The following is a 15,612-nucleotide window of genomic DNA, read 5'->3' as shown; positions in this document are numbered from 1 at the left end:
GAAGTTACTGAAAAATTAAAATATTAATTTTATAACATCTGTGCATATCTATTGTTAACCATGGGTTTTGTTGTGAAGAAACAACCTGGTTTCTAGGCTCCCTAGTCTATAGATAAGGCTGTAGAAAGTTAGAAACTGATTCATTATGCCATTGGCTACCCCTTTATGTTTCACAGAGTATTTCCTTTGCTGCCTTTGACTATCCCCTTCTTATGCCAGCAGGCCACAAAACTTGTGGTAAACACTTCTCTTTTGGGACTTTTATACAAATTCAATTCATGTATGATGCACTAGTTTTCAGGAAGACTGGAATGGAAAGGTTTAGAGAAAGTAGGTAAGAAAGTATATAAATGTAACATGTGGAAATACTGTATCATTTGCTGAAAGATATTTCAATTACTTAGGCTTCTTGACCCTTTTGCTGTCTGGAAAACTGCAAAACTGCAAATCTTGGCTACTTTGTTATTTAGTGTAAATGATGTTGTATCTGATATTCTCTGCGTATATATGGTGAATTCTGTTCATTTATAAGGTGGCCTGCTTTTTAAGACAAAATTTGATATATTGTGTTATGTATGTAATCCCAACTTGAAGTATTAATGGTTCTTCCGTGTTTCCAACACCCAATGGTCGCATGAAAATGAGGTTAAGTTTAAAGTTAAAACTGTTCTTATGGTGCTATTTTTAATTGTTTCATATGTATGCTTTTACAAGTCTCTTGCATTGCTGTAGCAAAGACCTAAGTATTTCTTTAAAAATATGGGAATGAACTAATAGGAAGCAAAACAGTCAATAAAGTCAATCTTTAGTATGAAAAAACACTTCCCTAAACTAAAATATGTTTTAATTACACCTAAAGAGGCCTCAGTGCGATCTGCCCTACAAAACCCATGTAAACTATTTGTCAGTGGTGGTCGGCCAAAAAACACTTAGGGGACAAGGCAAATCAGACAGCTGAAGTTAATTAGTGTCATGTGTGCATCACAAATGCAGAAAGGCTTAAAAGCCACCGTCAGTACTCCCAAATAACACAATCGGGAAATAATTTCTGAGTTTGGCTCTACAGTGTGATTTGACTGTGGGATCTGGAAGATTAATTTTTAAGTGAGTTTTATGAAAGCTTGCAGAATAAGAAGTGATATATTTTGTTAAATAATACCAGTCACAAATTGTGGCGGCAGTGAGAAAAAAACAGTTCTTCACTACCCTTTCTAATGGCGATTTATTCAGATGGCATAATACTTAGATTATGGACAGTTTTTTGAAAGGTGTTATTCTAACTGTAAAGTCTAGTAGCTTTACAAAATTGGAGGAGTGTTTTTTTCTGTGACTGGTATAGGATCAGCCCTGATTAGATACCTCTTCAGCTTTTTTGGAAGTCTTCTGTATGGGAAGAAAGTAATTCTGTAGTTTTGTTTTGCTTTATAGATGAACAGCATAAGAAATTAAATCATCAGTGGTATTGTTGAAAAAAGTTATATTACAGCGAGGCACAGACTATAATTTCATCAGCATATAGGAATTGTATACTTATAAAACAAATAAGCATCAATTGTATAACTTCCAACACTGATTAAAATATTTAATGTTGAAGATGAAGTCATTCTACACAGTATTCTTTTCCTGATGGAATATCTTGAAAGAATAAAAATGTTGCATTGCTTAAAAATAAAATTTAAAGCTCAAGAAGAATCTTAAAAAAGGATTTTCAGATTATATGCACGTTCTTATTTTACTGTATTAAATACTTAGTAATGAACAATACTGTGGAGTTTAGCTGCTAATGGTTCCAAGTCTCAACTGGTATCAGTTTTGAAACAACTTTGGTTGAAATACTTGTTGAAAGCATACTGAATGAATGAATGAAGCACCAATTGCTTCACTATGAAATAAAATGTTTTATGCAGATATACTTCATGTTTCCTCAAAATGTCAAGTTTCTCCATATCAGCACCCCAGGAAGAGAAAAATCTGGTAGAAAAAGCTTAGGAAATATTGTTAGGTTTTTCCCTATGAGGGATGGGAACCTTGCATATATTTCTAGCACCTGCTATTTTAAAAAGCAAATTAAAATACTCTTTCTCCATACAGTAGCATAATATCTGACAGTCAATCTGCTGTGTACCACCTTACTGTTCCAACTGTTTAATTCTTCTTCGGCAGTAATAGAAGCAGAATGTGAGATGTAGATTCAGGTTCCCCATACTGTCTCTCCCTTCAGTATACTGAATGTTCCATATTAGATTCCTACCTAATGATTTTTGTTTTTTAACAAAGAAAATATTTCATTTATAGACAGTTGTGAAAAATCTCACAGGCACAAGGCAGTTGCCAGTGATTGGAGGTGATGTGGCCTAACTATTTAACCAGTGAGCTTTGAGTGCTGTTTTTCATCTATAATACAAGTCAACTTGGAAATAGAACACGTAAACTTTCATTGAAGCTATTGAAATATAAAGTTTCAAATTAACTTCTAGATGGTAATCATTTTCTCAGTATTTTAATCTAATTTTTATCCTGTATGTCATTGCACTCACATGAATAAGTACAGTTCTTTCAAACTGATAGGGTGATCAGCAATTATAAATTTATATGGAAATACATAATATATACACATATTATATGTACATGTAAGTACAATTAAATATTTGATATATGTTTATATATATAGTTAAATAAAAATTATATATAAAATATATAATATAAATATATGTGGTTTTCTTTCTTTTTTTTTTTCTGCTATAGGGCAGACTATACCAGAAAGAAGATTTGTAGAAACAGTAAATCGTGAAGCATATCATTATCAAATTGGTGACTTTCCAGCAGAATGGGAAGGTAAATATTTTGGTTTTATTTCAGGATAATTTTGCCATTGAATGTAGACTGTATTTTTAATGGAAAGCCTGGATATGTAAACAAGTAATTTGTTAACTTTCCTTTTGGATAAGGCAGACTTTTATTTAACTGGATAACAATTATGAATTCTTAAAGTAACTTCTTTAAGAATGGGATAAATTTTGTTTGAGAAGTCAATACTTAATAAAAGCCTGTGTGGAAATGTCGTATTCCTATTACATATGAGAATATTTGTGCCTGTGGAGAATCTGACTGAATGACCAGCATGAAATGCATTAAATAACACAAAACTTCCTTATTATTCCTTTAGTGCAGAGTTAATATATAGGTTGACCTACATATTGGTGGTACAGTGATAGGGCTGCTTTTTTCATGGTGTATTCAGTTTCCTATTCTCTCCCTTGTGCAATCTAGTAGAGAGTTGGAGAATCTGTTAATTAACCATTTTGTCCAACTGCTACTAGTTATTAAATTCTTGATTGAAAATCTGGGATATAATAAAAATTTCAGGGAAGTTAACTCATTTCCTTAGGATTAGCTGATCAGCTCCTGGAGAAAGAGAGAAATAAGAGAAGGACTATATGTTTGTCTTTGAGGTTGGTAGGTGCTTGAGCCAAGTGTGGGATTAAATGTGACTTAAAATCCAGAACTCTGCAGCATAAGCAAGGAATCCCTGAAAACTATTGTTTTATAATATGTACTAACAAGGAGGCTACCCAGCACTCAATATGCTTTTTGGAGAGGAAAAATACCTAGGCATCTCCCAGAAACTGGTAGGTTCAAAGCCAGCAGATTTTAAGCAGTATGTATTTAAGCTCTGCAATTCCTCATCATTGAGTATTCTGCTTGCTGGAAGTTTGCATGAGTTCAGTAAGAGATTAAAAGTATTGGTGGAAGAAAAATTGTTCTTGCACACAGATACTACCGTGGTTTAATTTGTCAGTGCGCTGCAAATGAATTGAGTCTACAACATGTTTTGAGGAAATGTCTTAGTATACTTGCTTTATACTTGCTTTACCTTATTCTCTTTCCTTTATGCTTGATGCTCTTCTCTGAGGGAGATGATGCTGAGCAAAGAGAAAACTTCAGGCCCATTACATCCCTTCATGGAATCAATAGGAATGTAGAAAACATTATCTTATATTTTATCATTGTCATTACACTAATTCCTAGGATTTTTGCTACAATCATCTGAGGCTAGTATTAAGAGCTGAAGGCATCTAGTTTGACAGTGTTTGCCAACTAGTGAAACCACAGTATCAACAGTGTCTGTCTTCTACTGCTGCAGTACCTACAGTGGGTTGGCAAGTCTTGCCCTATTGTTTCTCGTTCTTTTTCAGTCCGAGATAGCCATCTTCTGAAGGAGAGCAGCAACTTGATAGGCTTGTCTTAACTAAATCTTCCAGTGCTTGAATGGATGAATGCTGTTTATCCAGCTTTCTGAAGGTCTTTTTCCTCATCCAAAAGTGCTCAAGTCATCAGTGCTTATCTTAGTTCTCTGTGACTGTCATGCAAGCACTGCACCACAGACACCGAGAAGCATATATGAAGCTTCAGGCAACTGCTCTCCTGTGAATGAATTCTCATCCAGGACAATTCACTAGTCTCTGTCTGCACTTGGCTGGAATTAACAGGAGCACAACGCATACAGTCAGACTGTCTCAGATGGGTGTAGGCTAATCATCCTTTCACAAATGGTCTTTAGACTGTAGTGTTCAACCAAATTGCAGTACAAACACATTGCTTCATGGTATTGGGACCTGTGAAGCACTAAAAAGCCACTGCTATATCTCTCTTCAGAAATTTAGCACAAATCCATGTGATCTGACAGTGTGTTGCCTGGAAGGTTGCAGCTTTTTAGGAGGTTGTGTGTGACAAGACTTTGAAGTCAAGTATCACATACTTTCATGGGCATATGGACTTGCCTACAGAGCTGCAGCTGCCACACCTGAAACACACTGTTCAAGTCAGGGCATCCTGTTCAGGTTTGTTTTAGAGAAGAAACAATTAACTGGCCAGTCCTGGTTTTATGAGCTATGTTTATAGGTTTATTGTTTAACTTCATCATCTTCGTAACTGTGAAGTTTTGTGTTTGTGATACTGTCAGCAAATGCAAAGAATTCACAGATTAAAGGAAAATTTGCAGTTTGCAAATTCTGCAAATTTCCTCTTAAGTACTTGTCCTGATTTTGGCCAAGGACAGTTAATTTTTTGCAATTGCCAGGAGGGGGTGTGGCTGATGGGGTGTGGCCAAAATCCAGGTGTTACACAATACCACCTCAAGTTATTGCTGGGAGTAGGGGAAGGGGATGCTGGCTTCAGAGAAACAGGGTGTGTCCTCTGGTTGGGAAAAAACATGGCTGTGATCATTTAAAATCATCCTTGGTGAGCATTTTGCATGTAAATTGCCCTCTCTTTTGTATGCTTTTATTTTTATTACTAATATTAATATATGTTTTCTTATCTCATTGCTGTTTCCAGTAAATTGTTATCTCACCCTATGATCTTTCCTTTTTGTGCCTCCCATCCTCCTCCCTGGCCACCCTCAGTGGGGAAGGGTGGAAGAGGAGGGCAGAGGGAACAAGCAGGCAGCAGCTTGGTTTGGGGAGCTTTTGTGGGAGAACTAAATTGGGGACTGCTGTTCCTCAACCACAACAGTACTGAATTTCTCTAGAAAGAAGAGATATGTGCATGCTTTTTTCCCTGGTGCATTTGTTAAGCAGAATGGGTGTGTAGTGTATGCTTCTGAGAGATAAAGATGGGAATTCTGGTAAAAAGGCTAACCTGTACTTTTTTGTTTTGTGGATGTAGAATTTTAAAAAGCCAAAACTAGTACTTCTGCTATGGGTATAGAAGCTGTTCAAAGAACTATTATGTCTTTGCTACATATTGTGGGGTGTGAGGGATGTAGGATGCTCTGAATTTCAATTCATCACTACTTCTATTTTGCCTTCTGTAAAAACAAAAAAATCTGTATTAGTTAAAAATGTAAAGGAATAGAAAGTGGATAGTTCAAATACTACTATAGAAACAAGTTATCTGAGTAAGAACAGTTTAATTCAAGATTTTTAGACACTCTTTGCTAAAATGTCCATTCCATTTCTGTCCCAGTTTTTTCCTCTTTAAGACTGGTATAGAAGTTTCCTAGGCCCACAGGACCTGTGCTGAACTTTCACTGTGTGTCTTCTGTCCAGATGCCTGAGAATTTCCCAGTACATTCTTTCTGTGGGTGTTTGCATTATGATTTGTGCTATAATGGATGCTGATCATTCCAGCAAATAACTTTAGACTTTGCTCAAGACTCCTTTTTTTTGAAGGAGTTCTAAAATACTTGCCATTTCCCCTGAACAGTAAAAGATTAATATAAGGTTAGAATCTTACTTCATATTTCTTACTTTGTTTTCTCTTTGCTTTTGGACTCTGCTGGGCACACACATCTCCAGGGGCTCCTCTCCAAATCCTGTGTATGTTCCTTTGACTTCCATGGCCTCTGCTTAAGTTTTGGCTGGCTCTCCTTTCTCTCCCTTTCAGGCTTTTCACTTTTAGGACTGTGCTGAAGAGTTTGTTGCCTTATCTCCTCCTTTTCTTGGGACCTATAGAGAGCTGCTTTTTACCAGCTGTCTGTTCTGCCAGGACTCAGGTTTTTTTACTTGTGGACAGTTCTTAATTTCCACCTCATTTAAAAGCAGTCATCCCAGCATCATTTCCCTTTCTTTGTTACCCTGCAACTGTAGGACCAGAAAAAGAAACCTCTTGTGACCAAAATTAATAAAAGTTCCATTCCTGGAAACACAGGCATCACTTGTCTGCAGAGAACTTTCACAAAACCAGGGACAAAGGATAGGGTAAGGAGTGAGAAGAGGTTGTAGAGAAATTGGAAGGGGGCAGAGTTAAATCTCATTCTGTACCTAAGACATTCAACTGTCTGGTACAGCTGGTAACCTAAGGAACTGATTCTGGTCCTTTGTTTATCAAGTTTTAAACATAATAAAGGTAAAGGAGGCCAGGTAGAAAGCTATAAAGTGTCACCCAGATCACAGGCTCAGTCTGTGTAAGCTGTTTCTTTGACTCTGGAGAAGGTGGTGTACTGGGTCCTGGGAGCTTACTTGAATACAAGGCCAAGGGTTTACTCCTGAAGGACTTAAGGGGAAATTTTAGCCTAAACATGTTAGTTTTAAGTGCTCTGCAGGATTGAATTATCTACATTCTCAGACCTGTGAATTTTATGAAAAGTTCTGAAATGTCCATTAAGGCTTTTGTAAAACTAAAACAGAATTCCTTGTGTTATCCTTACTGTTGGCTCTTTGTACACATAAAATTCAATTAATTTTAATTTTAAAAATCAATAACTGTATTTCCTCCGGTACTATAGTTTTAAATTTAGAATGCAATCCATATGTATAAAATAAATATTGCCTGGTTTTGTTTAGGTGAAGTCTGTTGTATTTTACTTCAAAGTGTGAGTACCTATTTTTCCTCAGGAAATATGGATGCACACAACAGATAATGTTTCTTTGTTTTAGTTCTGAATGTTCACCCATTGAGGAATGGGTAATTTACCTCCTCAAGATGTGTCAATAGTGCTCATGAGGGGAGAGCTGTAATTTTACATAGCACAGAGATGGCATGCTTCATGCAGCATTTTGTTTGTCATCTACACCTAATCTCTCTTATTCTTGGTAACATTTAGTGATTCATGAGAGTCATAATTTGTATGCTTACTTTTATGGTCATTGCAGAATGTTATCTACCAGTAGGAGTCTTAAAATTCAATGAAAATTTCATGCGTACTAATAAGGATACAAATGAGTGCTGATGAAAGAATGTGAATGTCCCAAGGTAGGAAATGTCCAGCTAAAAGGAATGCAAGATTCCTTTTAGACAAAGGTGGAATTAAAATGAGTGCATCCAGACAAAATTAGAAGCAGCAGTTTTAAATGGAGGCAATGATTCATTTTGCCAAAGCCTTTGGGTGCAGGGAAGATGTTTTGGTTACACTCAGTACATACATGTTACCTTCTCTGCCAGGTTTAAAACATCTTGGCTGGCAATGGTGAGGACATTTTGTTTTGTTAGCCTGGGAAATGGGAATGTCATGTAAAAAACATTTCCCAGCTATAACAGTCAACTTTTAATTACCTATATGCATGTGTGCATATGTTGTTCAAATAAAATGTAATAAAGCACCTACCTACATTGTTTCCATCAACAAATATTTGAGTATGGTATAAAGCTGTTCAGTAATTTTAAAGTGCATTCACCAAAGGTATAATGCAGATCCTAAAGAAAGGTGCAAGAGCTTTTTCTTTACTCAACTGCCTACACAGATATGTTTTCCAAAGAGAATGCGAAATATATAAACTTCAACATATTATTTACTTGAATTTTGTTAAACCTAGTGCTGACTCAGTAGGAAAATGGTTATATTTTTGTACACCTTCATTCTCCCTTTTCCCTACCATTAATTTCTCCTACACCTGAGTTATGAGGTGTTGGTGATTTTTTTAATTGTGTGTTGGGTGCTCAAAATTTTATTGATAACTTAAAAATCAAAGACTTGAAAGGCTTTTAAAAATCTTTCTGTTTCAAAGAAAACTACATAAAAACTGGTGAGAATTACATATATTAGTGTCCTCCCATTCTTATCCCCAAAGATTAATGAGTGGTCAGATGAATTATTAGTAAATGTATTTCTTTTCAAAGACTGATAAAATTATTAGATGCTAAACTGCAGTGTGCTAAAATATATTGAAATCAGATGATGTTTTCTTTGCTTTTAAAATTGTATTGCATCTTGAGCTTTATGAAGAATATTTGAGAAGTGGATTTGCATGAAGGAATATGATAATGTTAAATCTAACTAACTTCATCTTATGGATATAAAAAAAAATTAGTAAATTTTCATACTATATTGCTCCCTCAGCTACATGGCAATGAAGACATCTTCCATTAAATAATGACTTTTTTATGCAGTTCATGAGAGATATTACAATTAAATTACTTGCAGTAGTTCAGAAAATAATATCAATATTTGTGCCAACAAGTTTTATGTAGCGTTAAGCTGAAAAATATTTGTACTCCTGACATTTATTAGAAAAAAGATAGGTTAATAGCTCCAATGAAACCATCTTTCAAGTGTTGTTATAACTGGAAAAAAAGAGCACAGTGTTAGAGCTGTGTGCATTATTTATGTATTTAAATAGATAGAGTTCTATTATGGAATGTTTGATATGAAAAATCTTCCTAACTAAGGTTTGTTTCTTTGCTTTTGAGTTTTGATAGTGAATTCAGTTAATGAATGAAAATGTATTGTGTAGTGGTTCTTACTTCACAGCCTCTGTTCAGAGCACATATGTGATTGTGTTACCCTTCACTGTCTTGTTTGCAGCTTTTTAAATGAGGTACGTACTTAAATGATCAAATCATTTACTAGGAGTATTCCATTCATCTGAAAATCATTTGTTTCATCAAAACAGGAAAACCAGTTGCACTAGCATTTTACAGTGCTAATCCTACAGGGAGTTGCAGCTGTGTCTTTTTCCATAAGAGAAAGCAGAGAGATATTCCACAGTGTCTTTCATGCTGATGAGTTTGTAAAGTGTTTAGAAGCAAGTTTGACTGCTGATCTGTGTATGCAGATGCATGCACACACATACATGACTTGTCTAGCAGTCAAATAACTGTTAAAAGTCATAGGTGATCTTGAAAGAAAATCTATTGTAATGTTTATATGTGAGCAGTACTTTCTAACTGCAACTTAATTTTTGGAGTATTTAAATGTTTTTCTTTAGGGATCAGTTATTATAATCTGAAATAAAAATGCAGCTGGCATTTTAAGAAAATACTGCAATTTGAAAAAAAGTAAGTCAAATTTTACATGCTGAGTTGTGGGATTGAAAACAGTGGTACTATCCTTCTATAGGTCAGAAGCAAGTTATGGTAAGGTAGACGTTTATATTTTGTTGAAAGTAATCTGTTAAATTTTGATGGTTTAAAGATTTACTTTTTATGAGACATTTTGAACAAGTATCTTTCCTTTCTTCTGTTTCTCCAGCTGTATCCTTTATTGATCAGTGTCTAGTATAGGTGCTTTGCTATATCTGAAATCTCTACTACATTTGCTTTTCTTGATGATGTTGCTAAGTATTTCAGTATTCTGAAACTGTTGCAAAGTAGGGACAAAGGTAACTCCTGTCAGGAGGAAGGGCTTTGTTAAGATTTTCTTCAATGGCATGGTTGGTTTTTTGCATAGTGTATGCAAGGCTGCCAGCTGAGAAGTGTCAATCTCTGTTTAGTCTCTCATCTTCCCAGAATTTGCAGTTTGAAATCCTTGTAAAATTTAAGTGTTTGTAAGTGCTACAGCTACATGCAAAAAGTTCTATAGTTCTACAGATTTAATAAAAAAGTCAGTTAGTTGTATTTTTGAATTACCTTACTGGGCTGTTTTTCTTTCCACTGACATAAAACTTGGAGAAAGGGTGATGTTGACTATTCATAGCTCTGTCACTTCTCCACAATGACAGATTTGGATCTACTTTTTGTTAGGAGCGCTGAGTAGAGATGACAGGGAATGCTTTTAAGAAAAGTAGTTTGAGAAAGACGTTTAAAAGTACGTATCTTCAGGAAGTGGCATCTGATAGACAAGAACCAAAAGGGTTACCTTTCTTCATATCTTTACAGGTATTTTACCATTAAACTTTACCATTAACCAAGGCTGTTGGCCTTGACATCCTGGCTAAATTCCAATCTGTTCTACCATTTCATGTAGCATTGTACCATTTCCCTTTGTTCATATGTTAATTGGAAGCTAGTCTCCCTAAAACCAGTTGCATACTGCTGCTGAAGCCATGGTGTTAGTGTTTCATCTTCTATGTAATTGCATTTTCAGGAGCGAGATGATGTTATGACTCCGTTTAGGTTTTAGTCTTAGGCTTGCCTAAAACATCATTCCCTGGTTCCCGTCAAAATACAGCACAGATGGTATTAGAAAATTAAAATATGGAATAGTTACTTCTTAAAGCATTTCTGAAACTTTATAGATGACAACAGGTAAGGCCAGGAATTTGAGTGGGTTATAGGAAAATGCTATTTTTGCTCTAATTTTCAAGCATAGTAACAAAAATCTTAATTATCAAAACAAACGTATGAAATAACATTTTGCTGCATCTCAGCCCTTGGAAGTGGCTTTCCTTATGTTTGTCATTCTGTTCATTACTGGCTATTTGAATTCTGCTACTAATTAATTTGAAAAATATGGAAAGATGAATGTCTTTGAAGTATCCAACCGAGAACCTACCAATTGTGTGGATTAAAATGGTGTGAAAAAATGTTACAGTAGTGATATTTCTAAAAAGTGGTGTCAGATCATTCCTCTAAATAATGTCTGTAATAGTTGGAGCTTTCTCTCTTAATTCATTGACACAAAGTGAGACCTGTCAGTGTCTGTGATGGAGTGTCTGGATTGTTGCCTCCTGACAGTCCCAGCTAACAGTGATGTTAGTGATGGGAGTGGGCAAATGTCTGTGGATCTTGTTCAGAAAACAGGAGCTATAGGACAATTGTCACTGCGATAGGACAATTGTCACTGCCACTGCTTTTATTCCTCTATTCCTCTGCTGTACTTTTCTAGCATGATTTAACTGAGATGGAGGGATCCTTCCCCCAGTCATGGTACCCGCCCCTCCTGGAAGTGAGTAATCCCACAGAACCACACAATATGTTTCAGTCCAGGCTCTGCAGTCTCTCAGTCAGGTCTGGGTCTGTACCTTTCATACCCATAAAGGAATTCTACCTGGTAGTAACATAAAAAAAGTTTTCAGCTTCAAGAATGTCTGAAGCATGTACAGGAATCCTTTTTCTTCAGAGTGGTCTAAGGCTGTTCTTAATTTCCATCAGTCAGCTTGTAATTTTCTTAGGGTGTACTCTGTTACTCTGTTTTTCAAGCTCAACAATAAGCCTGTGCCATAAGCCCTGCTCTTTAAGCTCTGTTTTGACAGCCAAAGTAATATGTAAACCATGCCCAAGGTGTTTGCACAGAGGTGACACCATCCTCCCACCCCTCCCTTCTCTGAAGACTGAGTATTGAAACAGGAGATAACATCTTGTGCCTACAGTTTGGGAAATGACAGGTTTGCCAGGTTGTGGTGAATTCTATTGTAATTTTTTCATAAATACTTACTTTCTGTTACAAATTCATAATAATTTTGAGTTTTAATACTGTGATCTTTTAAATAATCCATTTGATTTTTTTTTTCAGCATGGATAAGAAAAAAAAGAGAAGATCCACCCACCATTGAGGTGAGATGAAATGTCTTTAAATTTTCAATTGTTGTAATGAAACTACCATAGTTAATTTATAGTGGACTCATCTGTGCAGTAGTCTGTCACTTGTGGGGGAGAATTTAGTATATTCCTTGCCTAATCGGTGAAAACATGCACTGACTAGGTATAGAACACTTAGAAAAATGTAAAATAAATGGAAATATAAACTCCGTTATTCTTCAGTCATTCTCTGTGTGAATTCTTTTAAGATGGTATACACAGGTTCTTTAAGATGATCATAACCATTGAAGAGTATCTTCAATTAAACTAGTTCTTAAATTACTGTTACAGCTTTTTTAATTAATGTAAGGTTTTTTTCATGGTAGTTGATATTAAAATGTGGGTTTCAAACCCAGCTGCCAGTGGTTTTATCAAAACAGGAAAACCAGTTGCACTAGCATTTTACAGTGCTAATCCTACAGGGAGTTGCAGCTGTGTCTTTTTCCATAAGAGAAAGCAGAGAGATGTCCCACAGTGTCTTTCATGCTGATGAATTTGTAAAGAGTTTAGGAGCAATTTTGACTGCTGATCTGTGTATGCAGATGCATGCACACACATACATGACTTGTCCAGCATTTCTATTGCAAGTTTCTAAGGAATGGGAGACGTTGTTTACTGCAGAAGATTCCAAGTTGCACCCATGGAGGCAGATACTTGACTTGCATCTGGAGTAACTGTGACACGTTGAGAAAGAAGATACGTTGGCATCTCCAGCCATTTGGGTCACTGAGATCTTCTGGAACGTCCTGGCCTGTGAAAAGTTGTCCTGACTGTCTGTGTGTTGAGATGACCTGGGGAAGATTGTCACCTGATACTGACAAACTGTAGCTCATTGAAACAAGCTCCTACACAATATACTAATTATTTTTTAACTAATTATCTCCGCCCCTCTTTCACACTGAGGCTATAGAAACAGTAAGGGCTATAATACACCCAAAATGAAAGAAGTTTAAGTTAAATTTAAGTTAAATCTAAGCTTTAAATTGAAATTTATTTAATGGTATTTATCTATTATTATTTTATTATTAATTATTAATAAATTTTCTTATTAATATTTACTTACTATTATTTATTATAATATTCATTATTATGCTATTATTTTTATTTATTTCCTTATTATTAAATTTAAATTTATTTAAGTTAAATTATTAAATTATTAATATATATTATATATATTTATATATAAATTATTAATTATTAAATTAAGTTAAATTATTTATTTAAGTTAAATTTATTCTTAAACCTATTCCGGGAAGTAGTAAATGTGGGTTTGTTTTTCTATTTTTTAAATTTTTTCCCTTCTCTCCCCAGTCTAGTTACTTATGTAGAGCCATGGAACTGATACTACAACAGTTTTTCCATCTAAGTTTGAACTGACCTCATTATAATTGCTTCTCACTTATACAACTTGCAAACAACTTTTATTGTTGAAATTACCACTTAATGTGATACTTGAAGATGGGGGGTGTTGTGTCTTTTGTTCTATGATTTCTGTAAGCCAGGCTGCTGTGGTAGTTGCTCTGTGGTAAACCTGCTTCAAGGCAGGCAGCCTTGGCTCTGGAATTGGTGCAGTGAAACTCCTTTTGGTGCTAGAAATGCTGGTTCATTTTTGAATTAGGGAGCAAGAAGTCTCCACAGGTGAGAGAACTGTAGCACAATAGTGTTCTAAATATTTTACCTTCAAGAAAAAGCAGTTTATGGAGAGTGAAAGATTGCTGTGACTAATGGTGCATTAGAGTTACAGGATTTCTTATATTTTTAGTTTCATGAGGTAATAGATCTGAGAAATAATTTAGCAGCTAGGTACTTTACCTGCAGGGCTGTGCATTGACCGTATCACAGAGCAGAAATGATAAACTAGGAATTTGAAAATTGTTACCTTCTCAAGTAATCTCTAAATAGTTTTTTTCTTTTGTAAGAAAAAGTAGTTCAAATATATGTATGTTAAAAATTCTTGCTAATTTTTGGAAAGAGTGCTGCCATTATACTCTTAGAATGTGACAGTAAAGCCTAATTTTTTTCTCTGTATTACAGAGACTAATATGGGGCACTATATGATCCTCTTTTCTCCTAATTTGAAACTGGCACAAACCCTTCCATCACAATATCATTATAAATATAATTATAGTATTGAAATACATATAGCATATTGTTTGGTCCCTGTTTGTAGGGCTGATTTGCTTTGGTTTTTAGCTATATAAACTTTACTGGCTGCTATTCCATGTTATGTTCCCCTTTTGACAGTAAAGATGGTATGGTAAACTGCTGTTTGGCTGCTATGAAACAAGGGAATGTCTGTGGCATATTCCATGTTGAAACCCTGTATTACAAATCTTCATCTTTCATGTATTTGTCATGAGATCAGACTGTTTCTGAAGATAAATGTAAAGCCCACAAATTTTTCATTTTTGCTTTAATGACATTTTGCTGTCAACATCTTATTGTAACAACCCTAAGTTCCCAAAGCATAAGTTTCTGGAGCTGTGCCTATGTTCCTATCTTTGCAATCTGTAACAATACTTTTTTGGATGGTTTTTCCTCTCTTTTCTACCCTAATCCTTTCTAATATCAAATGACATATGTTAAACTTTATTACAATTTCTGTTTCACTTTGGTTAGCCTACCATCCCCCTTTCGAATCTTATATATGGGTTTTTTAATATTTGTCTATCTTATCTTTTATTAGCTCTTGGCTATTGATGGTAGAGGTTGCCCAGCTGCTCAGGTTTCATGATGAGGTCTATTACTAATTTTTAATTTAAAATATTGCAGAGATACAGCTTCACAAAGCAGTTCAATCTTATGGATCACACTGCTGACCACATGTTGGGAACCAATGATTTGGTAAATACTGTAGGCTAATCAAATGTCATTCATAATCATCAGGACATGTCAGTCATTTAAGTGAGGACAAATGTGAGTTGTTCCTCCCTGACAGTTGTAGAGTAGTTGGATCATGACATCAAACTAAGTCTGTTGATTGTTTTCTTGAGACTGGATCATGTTTTGTATTCAGGCCATTCTTTCTTCTACAAATACTTAACTAATATTTTTTTTTTGTTTGTTTGCTTGCTTGTTTCCATTATAAAACTTTCACTTTGCTCAGAATAAGTGACTTTACCTCTCTCTTTCTTCAGTTTCTCCCCCTTTTTTTTTTTTTTGTAATGGAAGAATATTTGTGCAGTGTTAAATATACCACATCCCTAATGGTTTCTTTCCTCTTTGTGCACCCATCCCTTTTCCACCATTTTTGAAGGAAGCCACTTGTCCTTCTGTGTCTGGCTAGACATAACTCATGAATACTGCTCATCACCTTGGTTATATCTAACCTGGCCAGTTACATAAGGAATGTTAATGCTAGAAGCCTTGGGCTGTAAAATAACTTTCTGGGATACTGGATAACTGGTTGCCTTTTGATTTTTTTACAGCTTGAAA

General features: G+C 35.2%; 1 protein-coding gene across 2 annotated transcripts in view; it reads left to right on the top strand.

Moving 5' to 3' along the window:
• Positions 1–15,612, top strand: part of NDUFAF2 (NADH:ubiquinone oxidoreductase complex assembly factor 2) — a 58,323-nt gene that overhangs the window by 31,227 nt on the left and 11,484 nt on the right. For both annotated transcript variants that reach the window (XM_005531838.3, XM_088054512.1), the window contains 2 exons: positions 2,746–2,835; positions 12,113–12,153. In XM_005531838.3, coding sequence (XP_005531895.1) covers positions 2,746–2,835; positions 12,113–12,153 — 131 coding nt within the window. The remainder of the gene's footprint in view (positions 1–2,745; positions 2,836–12,112; positions 12,154–15,612) is intronic.

This window comes from Pseudopodoces humilis, chromosome 4 (genome assembly GCF_049639895.1).
Source record: "Pseudopodoces humilis isolate 2021_Gansu_Grassland_sample_001 chromosome 4, ASM4963989v1, whole genome shotgun sequence".
Taxonomy (NCBI): domain Eukaryota; kingdom Metazoa; phylum Chordata; class Aves; order Passeriformes; family Paridae; genus Pseudopodoces; species Pseudopodoces humilis.
Note: the sequence above shows the minus strand (reverse complement) of the source record. Positions and strands in the feature narration are given on the sequence as shown.